This window comes from Megascapheus bottae, chromosome 17, assembly GCF_031878675.1.
Source record: "Megascapheus bottae isolate mThoBot1 chromosome 17, mThoBot2.hap1, whole genome shotgun sequence".
Classification (NCBI taxonomy): Eukaryota; Metazoa; Chordata; class Mammalia; order Rodentia; family Geomyidae; genus Megascapheus; species Megascapheus bottae.
In genome coordinates this window covers 45266765-45281788 of record NC_143525.1, presented here as the reverse complement: position 1 = coordinate 45281788, position 15024 = coordinate 45266765, and the positions used below count along the sequence as shown (strand labels likewise).

The 15024-nt window shown below is 39.3% G+C and overlaps 1 protein-coding gene across 4 annotated transcripts in view; it reads left to right on the top strand.

Annotated features, from left to right (window-relative positions):
- Acaca (acetyl-CoA carboxylase alpha) overlaps nucleotides 1–15024 on the top strand; it is a 251719-nt gene that overhangs the window by 91348 nt on the left and 145347 nt on the right. For all 4 annotated transcript variants that reach the window (XM_090351204.1, XM_090351203.1, XM_090351206.1 and 1 more), the window contains 7 exons: nucleotides 433–578; nucleotides 3668–3818; nucleotides 5276–5410; nucleotides 5701–5847; nucleotides 6645–6833; nucleotides 7841–7941; nucleotides 9183–9271. In XM_090351204.1, the coding sequence (XP_090207330.1) occupies nucleotides 433–578; nucleotides 3668–3818; nucleotides 5276–5410; nucleotides 5701–5847; nucleotides 6645–6833; nucleotides 7841–7941; nucleotides 9183–9271 (958 nt within the window). The remainder of the gene's footprint in view (nucleotides 1–432; nucleotides 579–3667; nucleotides 3819–5275; nucleotides 5411–5700; nucleotides 5848–6644; nucleotides 6834–7840; nucleotides 7942–9182; nucleotides 9272–15024) is intronic.

Genomic DNA, 15024 nt, shown 5'->3' with positions numbered 1-15024 from the left:
GCCTTGAGAATGTCCAAGGACAATGCCTAGACCCTGAGCTCAAGCCCAGGACTGGCAAAAAAAAAAAAAAAAATTTGATCCTGTGGCTTGAGCTCAGGGTCTAGGCATTGTCCCTGAGCTCTTCAGCTCAAGGCTACCACCCTACCCTTGAGCCAAGCCCTACTTCCAGTTTTCTAGAGGTTAATTGGAGATAAAAATCTCAGGTCCTTTTGTGCCAGGGTGACTTTGAACTTTGAGCCACTTGAGCTCCTATTCTGTCTTTTTGGTGGTTAATTGGAGATAAGAGTCTTACAGAAGTTCCTGCTTGGGCTGGCTTCAAACTGCAGTCCTTAGATCTCTGCCTCCTAAGTAGCTAGGATTACAGATGTGAGCGCTCAGATTTTTTTTTTTCCTCCTACCCTGACTTGCCACTTCTGGTTTTGTTTACTGTAGGTGACTCGACAGTCCCCCAATTCCTATGTGGTAATCATGAATGGATCGTGTGTAGAAGTGGATGTGCACCGGCTAAGTGATGGAGGACTGCTCTTGTCTTATGATGGTAGTAGTTACACCACATACATGAAGGAGGAAGTAGATCGGTGAGTGGCTATTCCTAGACCTATTTGCTTGCTGGTCATTGTATTAAGTTTTCCACTTTGTTAGTCACTAGCTTTGAGGATGTTCTTAGACTTATTTTGCTATATTCATATTTATTTATTTATTTATTTATTTATTTATTTATTTATTTATTTTTGGTATGTTGGTCTTGGGGCTTTATATCTGGGCCTGGGTGCTATCCCTGAACTCTTCAGCTCAAGGCTGAAGAGCCACAGCGTCACTACTCGTTTTCTAGTAGTTAATTTGAGATAAGAGTCTCAGGTTCTTTAATGCCTGTGCTGGCTTTTCAGATCTCAGCCTCCAGAGTAGCTAGGATTATAGGTGTGAACCATCTTCATTTTTATTAAAAAATTTTAATGTCAAGAATGTGAAAGTATTTACAGTTGAAAATATCACATGTGAAAGGGATGTTGAATTTGTAATTAATTCAGAAAAATTTTACATTCCTATGATCCCCAGCTACTTTGGAGACTGAGGCAGGAAGGTCACTTGAACCCAGGACTTTGGAGTCTGTATGACAATTTGATTTGAGACCTGTTTAAGGAGAAAAAAGAAAAACATGTCTCTCTTTCATGCCAATTTATACAGACAATGAAAATTGTGTGTCTTTATAATCAACCACTGTTAATAATTTTTATGTATTTTTGTAGAACTCTTATGATGCATATATAAATTATATGTATATTCTGTGTATCATTTAAGTATTTTCACAAATAATATTCTTTAATTAGTCAATAAAAGAAAAGATGAACTGGACAGTTTTCAACAAAAGAAGTACAAATAGCCAATAAATATGTGAAAATATGTCCAGTATTCCTGTCAGGGAAATGGATACTGAAACTACATCTAGGATGGAGTCACAGCCTAGTGGTAGAGTGCTTGCCTAGCACACATGAAGCCCTGGGTTCGATTCCTCGGTACCACATACTCAGAAAAATCTGGAAGTGGTGCTATGGCTCAAGTGGCAGGGTATTAGCCTTGAGCAAAGTGTGTCCAAGAACAGTGCCCAGGCCTTGAGTTTAAGCCCCAGGACTGGCAAAACCAAAAACTACATCTAAGTGCCAGGTATGGTGGTGCATATTGTAATCTCAACTCTATTGGCTGTATAGAGATCAGGCCAGTTAGTTAGTGAGAAACTTTACCCCAGAGGAATTAGACATGACGATACAAAAGTAGGAGGATACATTAGGATACAGAAGTAGGATTATGATGTGAGGTATTAGCTAGGGCAAAGTATGAGACCAGCCAGGTTCTGTTTGTTCATACCCGTAATCTTATACATGACTGAAATAATAATGATTATATCATTTGTAAGAAAATGGAGACTATAAAACAAATATAAATACAAAAATAAACATATCACGTTTTCTCTAATGTACAAAATCTAGATTAAAAGGAAAAGACCAGATGCCCATGACTTACCTGTAATCCTAGCTATCAGAGATTTGAGTATTGTTATTCAAAGGATTGTAATTCAAACCAGCCCAGGCAGCAAAGTCCATGAGACTCTTATCTCCAGTTAACCATCAAAAAGCCAGAAATGGAGCTGTGACTCCAGTGGTAGAGCACTATCCTTGACTATGAAAGGTCAGGAATAGTGTCCAGGCCCTAAGTTTCAGCCCTAGAACTAACACACATACACTCACTCATTCTCCTCTCCCTCCCTCCCTCCGCCCCCTCCCAGTTTAAGCTCCAGGACCAACACACACACTCACAAAGGGCTTTGGCCTAAGGGCAGTGACTTGAGATGGCCTTAAGAAAGTCTATTTGTTCAGATTCCTTTGAACTCTGTACACAGAGTTGAAAACTGTTTGGCATAAAGTTTTTAGGACTACTTTTTTTTTGTGTGTGTGTGTGTGTGTGTGTGTGTGTGTGTGTGTGTGTGTTGGGGGGGGTTGTTCATGAGGCTTGAACTCTGAGCCTGGACACTGTTCCAGAGCTCTTCAGCTCAAGGCTACTGCCCTACCCCTTGAGTCATAGCCCCACTTCCCATTTTTAGTGATTAATTGGAGATAAGCATTTTTTTTAGTGATTAATTGAAGATATGCTTTTTAGTGATTAATTGAAGATAAGCATCTCATGTTATTTAGTGCCCAGGCTAGCTTTGAACTGTGATCCTCAAATCTCAGCCTCCTGAGTAGCTAGGATTACAGATGGAAGCCACTACTCCTGGCTAGGACCTACTTTGGAACAGGTAGGTCAGAGTATTTATTTATTTATTTTTTGCCAGTCCTGGAGCTTGAACTCAGAGCCTAAACACTGTCCTTGGGCTTTCTTCAAACAAAGAGCTCTACCCCTTGAGCCACAGCACCACTTTCAGCTTTTTCTATGTACGTGGTACCAAGGAATTGAACCCAGGTCTTCGTACATGCTAGGCAAGCACTCTACCACTAGGCCAAACTCCCTGCCATCAGAGTATTTTTTTATGGTCATATTTCAATTTTTCTATTTATTTCAGTTAACAAGTATGTGCCATCATGTCCAGCCTTTTTTTTTTCTTATTTTTTGTTGGTTGTGGGGCTTGAACTTAGGGCCTGGGCTCTGTCCCTGATCTCTTTTATGAAAGGCTAATGTTCATCCACTTTGAGCTACAGCCCTACTTTCAGTTTTTGAGTGCTTAATGGGAGATAAGAATCTCATGGGGACTTTTTTGCCTGGGGCTTCAAATCACGATCCTGAAGATCTTAGCCTCCTTAGTAGCTAGAATTATAGAATTGTGATAATCCAAGGTACCGGTGCTGAGTTCAAGCCCTAGGACTGGAAGAAAAAAATAAAAAGATTCGAAATTAGAAGTAGGGGCTGTTTGGGAAAAAGATTAGCAGAAGGTAAGATAAGCAGAAAAGGATTATTAGGAATTAATATGATCAAAGTATAGATAGATAGATAGAAATATTGGAGGAAACTGTTAATGAAAATGTAATGAAAAATTACAATGAAGGTCCTATGTGCTTACATGCTTGTGTTTGTACAGGATAAATTTTTCTGTTATTGCTTTAAAAGATAGACATTTTTGCCATTTGTTTTTATATTCTGAGTGTTTTATTGGCTAACATTACCACTTATCTTCTAGATACCGTATCACCATTGGTAATAAAACTTGTGTATTTGAGAAGGAAAATGACCCATCAGTGATGCGCTCACCTTCTGCTGGGAAGTTAATCCAGTACATTGTGGAAGATGGAGGCCATGTGTTTGCTGGCCAGTGCTATGCTGAGATTGAGGTCAGGATGGTGAATAAACCATTGGGTCATGGGAGGGAAAAATGGTTGGCTGGCATGGACTAGGAGTGAAAAACAACAGAAAAATAGAAAGGAAAGACATTAGTTGGTTTAATTGGGGTTGTGAACCTTAAGATTTTGAGAACAAATAATAAAGCTTACCGTTTCCTTTGACACGTAAAACTATAAATATAGATTGTAGGCAATAGTTTTTACTGGCTGTTAGATGCTGTGCTAATTGATTAGTAGCTACATTAAAAAAATGTGATTGTAGAGTTAGAGCACAAAACAGACAAGTAATAAATTCTGAGTAAACTGAGCAGAAAATACAGAGCACTACCTGTACTGAATTGAGATAGGGTAGAAAAGAGCCTATCTCAAAAGGCATCCTTGAAAGGCAGGGTATTTCATCTCTTTTTTTTTTTTTTTAAAGGATAAATAGTACTAGATCAGATGATAGAGGGTAGAGGAGGAGTGTTCAGAGTTGTGGGAATACCATGTGTACAGGCACAGAAGGAAGAGTGGCGCCTTTAGGGAGCACAGTCATGTTTTAGTATTGCTTGAGAATAGCCTAAAATTGGATTTGGAGTGGCAAGCAAACATGCTTAACAGATAATGTGAAGTCTTAGTCTTAAATGTGAGTTCATGAATGCCAACTTGCAAATTTAGATTATCCTAAAGGTACTAGGGAATCATTTAGGATTTTAAGCAGAAAAGTGATGCATGATGAGATTTGGGTTCTAGAATAATCGTTTTGGGGGAGCCTTGTTGGAGATACAATGCCAGGTAGGAAAATCTCTTCAGAGGTTTTTGCAGTACATAACAGGAGATTTTAGAGAGGTTTAGAAGATATTCTTGGCTGGCACTGTAAATGGGAGAAAGAGGAATGAAGAGTAACTCTTAGATTTTGGCCTCCTGGACATTTTAGTAGACTATAGTGAGGACTCAGTTCCACTAATAAGAACAAGTGAACAGTGAACTTAAGGCACTTGTCATTAGTATAAAACAAGACCATAAACTGTAGCAAATTGATTTAAAAGTTAGAAACACAAATGTCACTAACTCTTCTTAATCCTCATAGCTAGGTCTTGAGAAATACTTAGTCGGCCTTGGTACTCAACAGGGGATTTTGACAGATTCTCATTTTAACTAAGTTGAATTAAGTATAGTTCAATCAGGATACTAAGGGGAAAGCTGACCTCTTTTTTTTTTTTTTTTTTCCTGTGCCAGTCCTGGGCTTGAGTTGAGGGCCTGAGCACTGTCCTTGGACTTTGAGCCTCAACACCACTTCTGGCTTTTTTCTATGTATGTGGTACCGAGGAATCGAACCAGGGTTTTTCGTGCATGCTAGGCAAGCACTCAACCACTAGGCCAAACTCCCGGCCTGGAAAGCTGACCTCTTTAAAACATTTATCTGTACAAAGAGAGATTTGACCAACTTGCATATTTTGCATTTATAGGTAATGAAGATGGTGATGACCTTAACAGCTGCAGAATCTGGCTGCATCCATTATGTGAAGAGATCTGGAGCAGCTCTGGACCCTGGCTGTGTAATAGCCAAAATGCAGCTGGACAACCCAAGCAAGGTTCAGCAGGTGAGGAGGAGGAGGTACTGTGAATATTGTTCTTTAAGAACTGAAGAATGTGGTTGTTTGAGGGGCAGTTGCTTAATTTGACAGCTTCTTAAACTCTTTCACTCCACTCTGTTGCCTTGTGTTTGTGCCTGTAATATTGTAGAACTAGAGTCTGTAATATTCTGTAATGTCCTTTTTGTATTTCTTTTACTTCTAATGACTGGGCACAGTGAAGGGATATCTCAATTTTCAGTAGTATTGAAATGTTGAATAGAAGGTAATGAATGGCAATCTCTCATTGGGATTGACAGGCTGAGCTTCACACGGGTAGTCTGCCACAAATCCAGAGCACAGCTCTCCGCGGGGAGAAGCTCCATCGAGTGTTCCACTATGTCCTGGATAACTTGGTCAATGTGATGAATGGATACTGCCTTCCAGATCCTTTCTTCAGCAACAGGGTATGAATGGCCTCTCTTGGGAAGGGGGTGTAACAAATGGAGCTGCTATTTTCCAAAGTAGTTTTTTTTTTTGCCAGTCCTGGGCTTGAGCTCAGGGCCTGAGCACTGTCCTTGGACTTTCTCAAGGCTAGAGCTCTACCGCTTGAGCCTCAGCACCACTTTTGGCTTTTTTCTATATATGTGGTACTGAGGAATCGAACCCGGGTCTTTGTGCATGCTAGGCAAGCACTCTACCGCTAGGCAAGCACTCTACCACTAGGCCAAACCCCCGGCCCTCTCCAAAGTAGTTTTAAATCTCAGAATCTTTCAGAGGGAAGGAAAGAAAGCTGTGTCATCTGAAACTCCCACCTTTAGTTGTGGGATTTGAAGTCTTTACTTGCTTTTTAGCTTTTTTATGGACTTCGTATTTACTTGGGATTACTGCTTTTTAAATTAGAGAGTAGGAGCAGTGCTTGATGCTTAACTGCAGGGTTTTTTTGTTTTGTTTTTTGCCAGTCCTGGGCCTTGAGCTCAGGGCCTGAGCATTGTCCTTGGACTTTCTCAAGGCTAGAGCTCTATCACTTGAGTCACAGCACCATTTCTGGCTTTTTTCTATGTATGTGGTACCGAGGAATCGAACCTGGGCTTTCATGCATGCTAGGCAAGCACTCTACTACTAGGCTAAACTCTAAACCCTACCACTAGGCTAAACTGGCCCAAACTGCAGTTTTAAAGTAAGTATTACATAATAATGAATTTAGATACTTTATCTTAGGAACTGTGCTAACTTTGGATCTTATTTAATTCATTCTTCTCAGGTAAAAGACTGGGTAGAACGGTTGATGAAAACTCTCAGAGATCCCTCCCTGCCTCTCCTAGAATTGCAAGATATCATGACCAGTGTCTCTGGCCGAATCCCGCTCAATGTGGAGAAGTCTATCAAGAAGGAAATGGCTCAGTATGCTAGCAATATCACATCAGTCCTATGTCAGTTTCCCAGCCAGCAGGTACTTACAGGAAACACTTTCATTGTCCAGACTACCCCTGGAGTTTATATTGTAGGATTCTTTGGCGTTTAGACTTTGCTTTCTATCTGGCCATAGTACTTTTACAATTTTAAACATTGTATCTTTCATAAAACTGCCTTAGCAGTTTTTTTCCATAATTGAAAGCACTGTACGTGAAAGTTTACCTATATAGATTAAATCTTAAGGTTATTCCCTAATTAGACATATTTTCGTAAATTTAAAGGGTAGTTTTAGTTTTACTGAGGTTTGAACTCTTGTCCTGAGTGCTTTTGTAGTTCAAGGTTAGTGCACTTGAGCCACAGGTCCACTAACAGCCTTTTCTGTAATTAATTGGAATTAAGAGTGTCTTAGACCTCTTGACATGGCTGGCTTCGAACCGCTATCCTCAGTCTCAGCCTCCTGAGTAGGATATAAGAGTGAGCCACTGGCTCCCAGCTTGTTTCAGTTTTGTTTACCTGAAAGGCTGATGTATATAGGGAATAAAGCTGGGCAAGTGCTGAGTAAAATTTGGATCTAGCCCTTAGATGTTTTTGCCCATCAAAATTGCTAGGAGACTATGGTTTTTGTGATCTAGCTATGAATTCATCTGGACAGGAAAAAAAAGAAGCCTGGGCACTGAAGTCTGTGAGACTCTTACCTCCAGTTAACCACTAGAAAACTGGAAGTGATGCTGTGGCTCATAGGGTAGGGCAGTAGCCTTGAGCTGAAGAGCTCAGGGACAACTCCCAGGCCCAGGGGTAGAGTGGTAGCCTCGATTTGAAGTGCTCAGGGACAGTGCCCAGGCCCAGAGTTCAAGTCCCATGACCGACCAAAAAAAAAAAAAAGTGAAAAGTGATAAAAGTTACAGTAATGTTTAGCTGCTGGTAATGTGTCAAGGTAGGAATTGTCATGACTAAGAAGATTCCTAGAAGTGGTGCTATATTGGCTAATACTTTTAGTCCCTTTGTTAGACTGGGCTTCATTTCTTTTTCCCTTTACATTCTTAGATTGCCAACATCCTAGATAGTCATGCAGCTACACTGAACCGGAAATCTGAAAGGGAAGTCTTCTTCATGAACACTCAGAGCATTGTCCAGCTGGTACAGAGGTACTTAATATGCAACTCCAGATTCCAGGAACTGTCTACTTTTGTACTTTCTTCCTCTTTTAAGTTGTTATACAGAGATTTACCTCAGTTCTGACTTGGAAAATAAAAAGCAGTTTATCTATTATAAAATACTATATGTCTTTGAAATATCTTAGAATTGTGGTATAACTTTCATGCACTTATTGTGGATTCTTTATTTTTTGGTTCTGATCTTGGTGCTTAACTCAAGGCCTAGGCTCTGTGCCTGAGCTTTGTTGCTCAAGGCTAGCACTCTGCTTCTTGAGCCACGCTCCACTTTTGGGTTTTTAATGGTTAATTGGAGATGAGAGTATTTACTCCCTGGGCTGCTTGGAATTATGATCCTCATATCTCATTCTCTTGAGTAACTAGAATTATAGGCTTGCCCAGTTTTATCGTAATTTCCTTTCTTTCTTCCCACCCCCCTCCCTTAGTCCCAGGGCTTGAACTCAGGGCCTGAGCACTGTCCTTGGGCTTTTTCAAGGCTAGAATTCTACCACTTGAGCCACAGCACCACTTCTGGTTTATTTCTATATATGTGGTAACGAGGAATTGAACCCTGGTCTTTGTTCATGCTAGGCAAGCACTCTACCACTAGGCCAAACTCCCAGCTCTGTCATTTCTTTATATTCTTTCCATTAGTTACTAAGGCAAAGCAATTGTTAGTAGTTTTCATCCTAACTTCAAGGTACTTACAAATATTTCAGAAATTCCTTAGCCATTTCAAGAGTGTGCTAATAATTTCTACTTAGCAGTAGAAACTGAATCTGAATGGAATTAAATATGAAGTTTTTTTGTTTTGTTCTTATTTTTATCTCCTCTTTTCCTTCATAGGAGGCACTTTCTATAGAGAAATTTAAGGCGTAGAATTAATCTGGTTGTATGATTGAATTAACAACCTAAAAATACAAATCACATCCCTGCTCTAGAGCTTTAGATTCAAAGGGAAACGTGGTTCAGTGGAGTATCCATAAAGTAAATTTGTCTCAGGGCTTATTATTTAATAGTTTTTACCTATCAAGTTTTTCAGTGGGGAAACTTGCCTGAGCACTGTCCATGGGCTTTCTCAAGGCTACCACTTGAGCCATAGCACCATTTCCAGCTTTTTCTGTGTATGTGGTACCAATGAATTGAACCCGGGTCTTTGAGCATGCTAGGCAAGCACTCTGCCACTAGGCCAAACTCCCAGCCCTCAGTGGGGAAACTTTTTTTTGTTTGCTTAGGTACCGAAGTGGCATCCGAGGCCATATGAAGGCTGTGGTGATGGATCTGCTCCGTCAGTACCTGCGAGTAGAGACACAATTCCAGAATGGTAAGCTTCTTTCTGGGGACTCCCACAGAAAGTTTCTAAGTCTTATCACCAAACCATATAGAATACGACTGTGTAATAGCTAAGCCAGTTTACGCCTTTACTAAGACTTTCTTTTAACAAACATTCTACTTTTACCCGTCTCAAAATCTAGACTTCCATAGCCCACTAGTTCCAAGGAACGAGCAACAATAAAACACAGCTTGATGAAAGTGTAAACCCGTTTTGCCTCTGGGAAAGGCCTGATATAACCTGTCTAGCAGAGATTAGCATTCCCTGTTGACATCTTCTTGACCTTGTATAGTGAGAGTTGGTTGAGTCATGACCAGGCTGAAATTGAAATTTCGTATCTAAAGAGCTTGCCTTTCAGCTACTAATCCATAGGTTGAACCACAGGCATATGGGAAGGCTTGGATTTTGCACTATTTTTTTTTTTTTTTTAGTATATCATTAGATGGAATTTATCCCCAAATTTCTCTGAAGAGCTTTACTAAATGATTTGTTGTCTTTTAAGTGTGGCTGTAATTTTAAAGCTATGTACTGTTGGTGTTGCTTCCTGCCACAAGATGGCAGTTAAACACCATGAAACTGAAAACATTAGCTGAGGTTGTTTCTTATCCATTCTGGTCTCACTTAAAAACATAATTCTGTCAGTTGCGACCAGCCAAATCCTTAACTAGATATTAGCAAGCTGAACTCAACAATGTCATAACCAAGTTCGCTTTATCTCACTGATAAAAGGTTGATTTATGTTACTTATCATGTAGTAATAGATTAAAGGAGGAATAAATAAGCTTATCTCAAGAAATGGGAAGAAAAGCAAAGGTGAACATTTGTTCACAATAAACTCTTGAAAATGAGGAAAAGTCATTGGAATTGGTTTTTTTGCAATATTGGGGATATAAGTCAGGCCCTTGTGCATGCTGGGGAAGTCCAACCCCCCCACCCCCATGGAGCTTTTTAATCTTATAAAAGGGACTAACAAAATAATTAGCTATAGGATATATGTAGTTAAATAACATGTTTTTTTAAATTTTATTTCACTTTTAGCAAGCAGTAAACAAGAGGTTCTCCATGTAGGCAAGTGTTGTGTTATTGCCCCTCTTACTTGCTTTACTGACCACTTAGAACCCTGGTCAGTGCTCCTGTCATAAAGAGAAAAAGATACAATCTGATAAAGAGTTGGGAATATTCTGGAGTGCATTTTTTTTGTTATTTAATTTTATTGTAAAGGTGCTATACAGTTATATGTTACAGAAGTTATATATGTTATATAAGTTAAGTAATGAATATGAAAACATGGTTTTTAAAATCATGTTTTAAGCAAAGGTGCTTGTTATTAGCATCAGATCGAAGTTCTAGCCAGTACAATAAAACGAGAGAAGAAAGTAAAATATGTGAGGATTAGAAAGGAATAAGACTGTTGCTGATAGACATAATGTCTACTTAAAAGATTCAGAGGGACCGGGAGTTTGGCCTAGTGGTTAAAGTGCTTGCCTAGCATGCGTGAAGACCCGGGTTCGATTCCTTGGTACCACATACTTACAAAAAAGCTGGAAGTGGTGCTGAGGCTCAAGTGGTAGAGCTCTAGCCTTGAGAAAGTCCAAGGACAGTGCTCAGGCCCTGAGCTCAAGCCCAGGACTGGCAAAAAAAAAAAAAAAAAAAAAAAAGATTCAGAGTGGAAGTGGTGCTGTGGCTCAAGGGGTAGAGCAGTACCCTTGAGCTGAAGCTCAGGGACAGCACCCAGATCCAGAGTTCAAGCTCCATGACTGACCCCTCTCCCAAAAAATATAAAGGGTTCAGAGTGCCCAGATTTATTATTGTTTAAAGCCTAGCAAAATTGTTGGGTGCAAAAGTCAACATACAAAATCTCATTGTGCCAGGCACTGGTAGCTCATGCCTGTAATCCTAGCTACTCAGGAAGCTGAGATCTGTGGATCATGGTTCAAAGGTTCAAAGCCAGCTTTGGATTGAAAGTCCCATGAGACTCATCTCCAGTTAATCACCAGAAAACCAGAAGTGGCGCTGTGGCTCAATGAGATAGAGGGATATCCTTGAGTTGAAGTACTCAGCGACTGCACCCAGGCCCAGAGTTCAAGCCCCACAACCGACAAAATAAATAAATAATAAAATAAAAATAAAATCTCATTGTAAATGCTTGCCTAGGATATGGAAAGTCTTGGGTTTTATCTGCCACTCTACCATCACCTGAGAAAAAGTCTGAGGTGGTATAGCCCTTTGGAGGTAGAAGCTGGAAAATCATGAGTTTGAGGCCAGTCCTTAGCTACATAGTGAGTCTCTACCTTAAACCCTTTTCTACCAAAAAATTGGGGCTTGTATTTTTTTAATAGTAGAATAGTTGTTTAGAGAATAAATTTAGAAAAATGTACTATTTAAAATAGCAACCAAAATATAAAGTACTAAATCTAACAAAAAGTGTGCCAGACTTTTGGAAGAAATTATAGTCAGTGACTAGTAATAAAAAATATCCATGTAATTATCAAAGTCTTAGGTTCAACTATGTGCCACTGCAAAGGTATTACTTCCCAAATTCATCTGTCGGCTCATTGACATTCTAATTACTAATATGTTACTAGCATACTTTTGTGGAATTTTTCATGCCAATTTAAAAATTTACATAAGTCTTCCAATAGCTGAGGTATTTCTGGGGAAATAAGATTTGCTTGATATATCAAGATCTAACTAAAAGCCATATTAATTAAGCAGTAATGGCATTTGTGTAGGGACTTATTTTTAGATCAAAGAAGCATAAAAACCCAGAAACTAATCTATACATGTGTGAAACTCATTTTATGGTAGAACAGACATTGTAGATGATGAGAAAAGAATGGACTTTTTCTATAAATATTGGGATAGTGAGCTGTTGCTTTTTTTTTTTTTTTAAGGAGAGGTAGAAATAATTGGATCTCCTACTATACATAAATAATTTTAAATGAATTAAAATTAAATATTTGCCAAGGAAGCAAAACTATTAAGTTTATAGATTCTCCTTAAGATCTCAGAGACATAACAAATATAACCTAAAAGAAGAGTTTCTCTCTTCAGAACTTCTGCTTATAACTGGGGTCATGGCTGAAGTAGTAGAGTGCCTGCCTAGCGATTCCTTGAGTTCATATCCTATTACCACCTCACCCACTTTAAGAAAACAGCTGCATCAAAATGTATCATTAAGAGACTAAATAAAATGTAGGCCATAGTATGAAAGAAGGTAAAATAGACAACTAAGATTAGCATTTAGAGCTTTTCTGAGTCAATAAGTAAAAGCAAACTAATAGAAAAAGGGACAAAAGATAGAAAAAGATATTTCAGATATATTTTTGTGGAAATTATCCCTAAATTAACAATAAAATGCACACTAATCAGATAAATGTGAACCAAAACCACATGTGATTGGCAAAGCCACATCTTTGTGTTTTATACTTCTTGTAAGTGGGAGTACAAGTTGTCGTGACTGCTTTAGAAAAGTTTGTCAATACCTAACAAAGTTGAACTTTTTTGTTTTTGGTCGGTTTTGGGGCTTGTACTCGGCCTGGGCGCTGTCCCTTAGTTCTTCAGATCAAGACTAGTACTCTACTACTTGAGGCATTTCTGGTTGTCTGGTGGTTAATTGGAGATGAGCGTCTCAGAGACTTCCGTGCCCAGAATGGCTCTGAACAGCGATCCTCAGATCTCAGCTTCTTGAGCAGCTAGGATTATAGGTGTGGGCCACCAGCCTTTAACTTATTTTTTTCCACCTAGTCATTTTACCCGAAGATGAAACAGGCATGGGCCACTAGCCTTTTAACTTACTTTTTTCAACCTAGTCATTTTTACCCCAAGATGAAACTCTTTTACAGTTGTTTATTAGGAGGCAGATACAGGACTGTTTAGTGTCATCATTGTTCCAAAATGTTTGGAAATAATCTATGCACAGTAAAATAGACTTTTTTTCCCTGTTTGGGTGCTGTCCCTGAGCTCTTCAGCTCAAGGCTACCACCCTACCTTTGAGCCAAGTCCCACTTCACATTTTCTAGAAGTTAATTGGAGATAAGAGTGTCAAGTCCTTTTGTGCTTGGGCTGGCTTTGAGTCTTTTGTGCCCAGGATGGCTGTGAACACTGATCCTCAGATCTCAGCCTCCTGAGTAGCTAGGATTACAGATGTGAGCCACCGTGCCCAGCGGGTGAAATAGACTGTTGATTTCTGTAATAGTCCTTTAACAGATTATGTCATATGTAGTGATAATGGATGGCCCAAGATATATACATATGAGCACACAGGAAAAATTAAGCTGTTTAAACTGTGGTAAAAAACAAAAGTTATTGTGAAATTCAGCTTAGTAATATTTTCTGAGAGGAAAACCATAGAAATTTTCAAAGGCACTAAAACAGTGCCATTAAAATTTAGTAGCTTTTAGTCTGGACATAGTAGAGAATGCTATAATCCTCAGCATTCGGGAGGTGAAAGCAGGAGTTCAAGATGAGATAGCAAGGCTCTATCTCAAAACAAATAAAACAGCTTTGAAATATCACTTAAGATATTTATTTTGGCTGTTGACATGTGTTTTATTCTGTGTGTATAATAGCACAGTGAGGGTTGGGGGAGCGAATCACCTGGCTAGTAAGTATTCGAACCCTAGTTTAAACCTGAGGACTAGGGCAGGAAGCATAGTGCTCGCCTAGCTTGCACAACATCCTGGGTTTGATTCCTCGGTACCACATATACCACAAAAGCTGGAAGTAGTGCTGTGGCTCAAGTGGCAGAGCACTATCCTTGAGCAAAATGTGTCCAAGGACAGTGCCCAGGCCCTGAGTTCAAGCCCCAGGACTAGCAAAACAAAAGAAACAAAAAAACCCTGAGTACCAGACTCCCTATTAAAAAAATAGCTTTGAAATAACACATGAGCATATTGTTAGTATATATTTTATGTATCTACCTGTATCTAGGTAGATAGAGATACATAACAGTAGTTTTAATAAAGAGAATGCTTGGTGTCAGTGCTTTCCTTGGCTGTGTCCTATAACCCTGAATGCATGTGTTGTTTTTTAATTCCCCCTCTTCCTAATAATTGCACTGCTGAAGTATTCCGTTGCTACTTCAAAATTATTTCTTAGGAGGAAGAAATAGGAAATTAGGACAGTACTGGGGCTTGAACTCAGGGCCTGGGCACTATTCTTGAGCTTTCTCAAGGCTAGTACTCTGCTATTTGAGCCACAGCACCACTTTTTCTTTGTATGTGATAACAAGAAATTGAACCAGGGGTTCATGTGTGCTAGGTAAGCTCCCTATTGCTAGGCCAAATTCCCGGCCCATTCCCTAATTAAAACAGATAAACTAAAATGCTAGTCAAATGCTAGCTTTCTAGAAAACCATGGTAATACAGTTCGAGAATCACTGTTCTGCTTTGTAACTTCATATGGAATCTCAACTGAGGTGTGTTAATGGTTTAGTATTTTTATGATTTCATAAATTGCTGACTCATGAATATTTAAACACTGACTTTTTTACTCAGACAATTCTGAGCTAAGCTGTTTTCTGAAGAAGTAAATGTTACACATCTGCAATACACTGGAAGCTTACATTTGAGTTGCAGAACACAGCTTTCCCACCTAGAACTAACCTATCCCTTACGGAAGGGGCAAGTGCAAATAACACAGCTCTGGTTTCTCTAGAGACCTTTTGACTTAATGCAAGGTTCTCCTTGGTCTATACCTTGGTTTGTATTTGGAGTTTCTAGAAATTGGTTAGCTGTTTCATG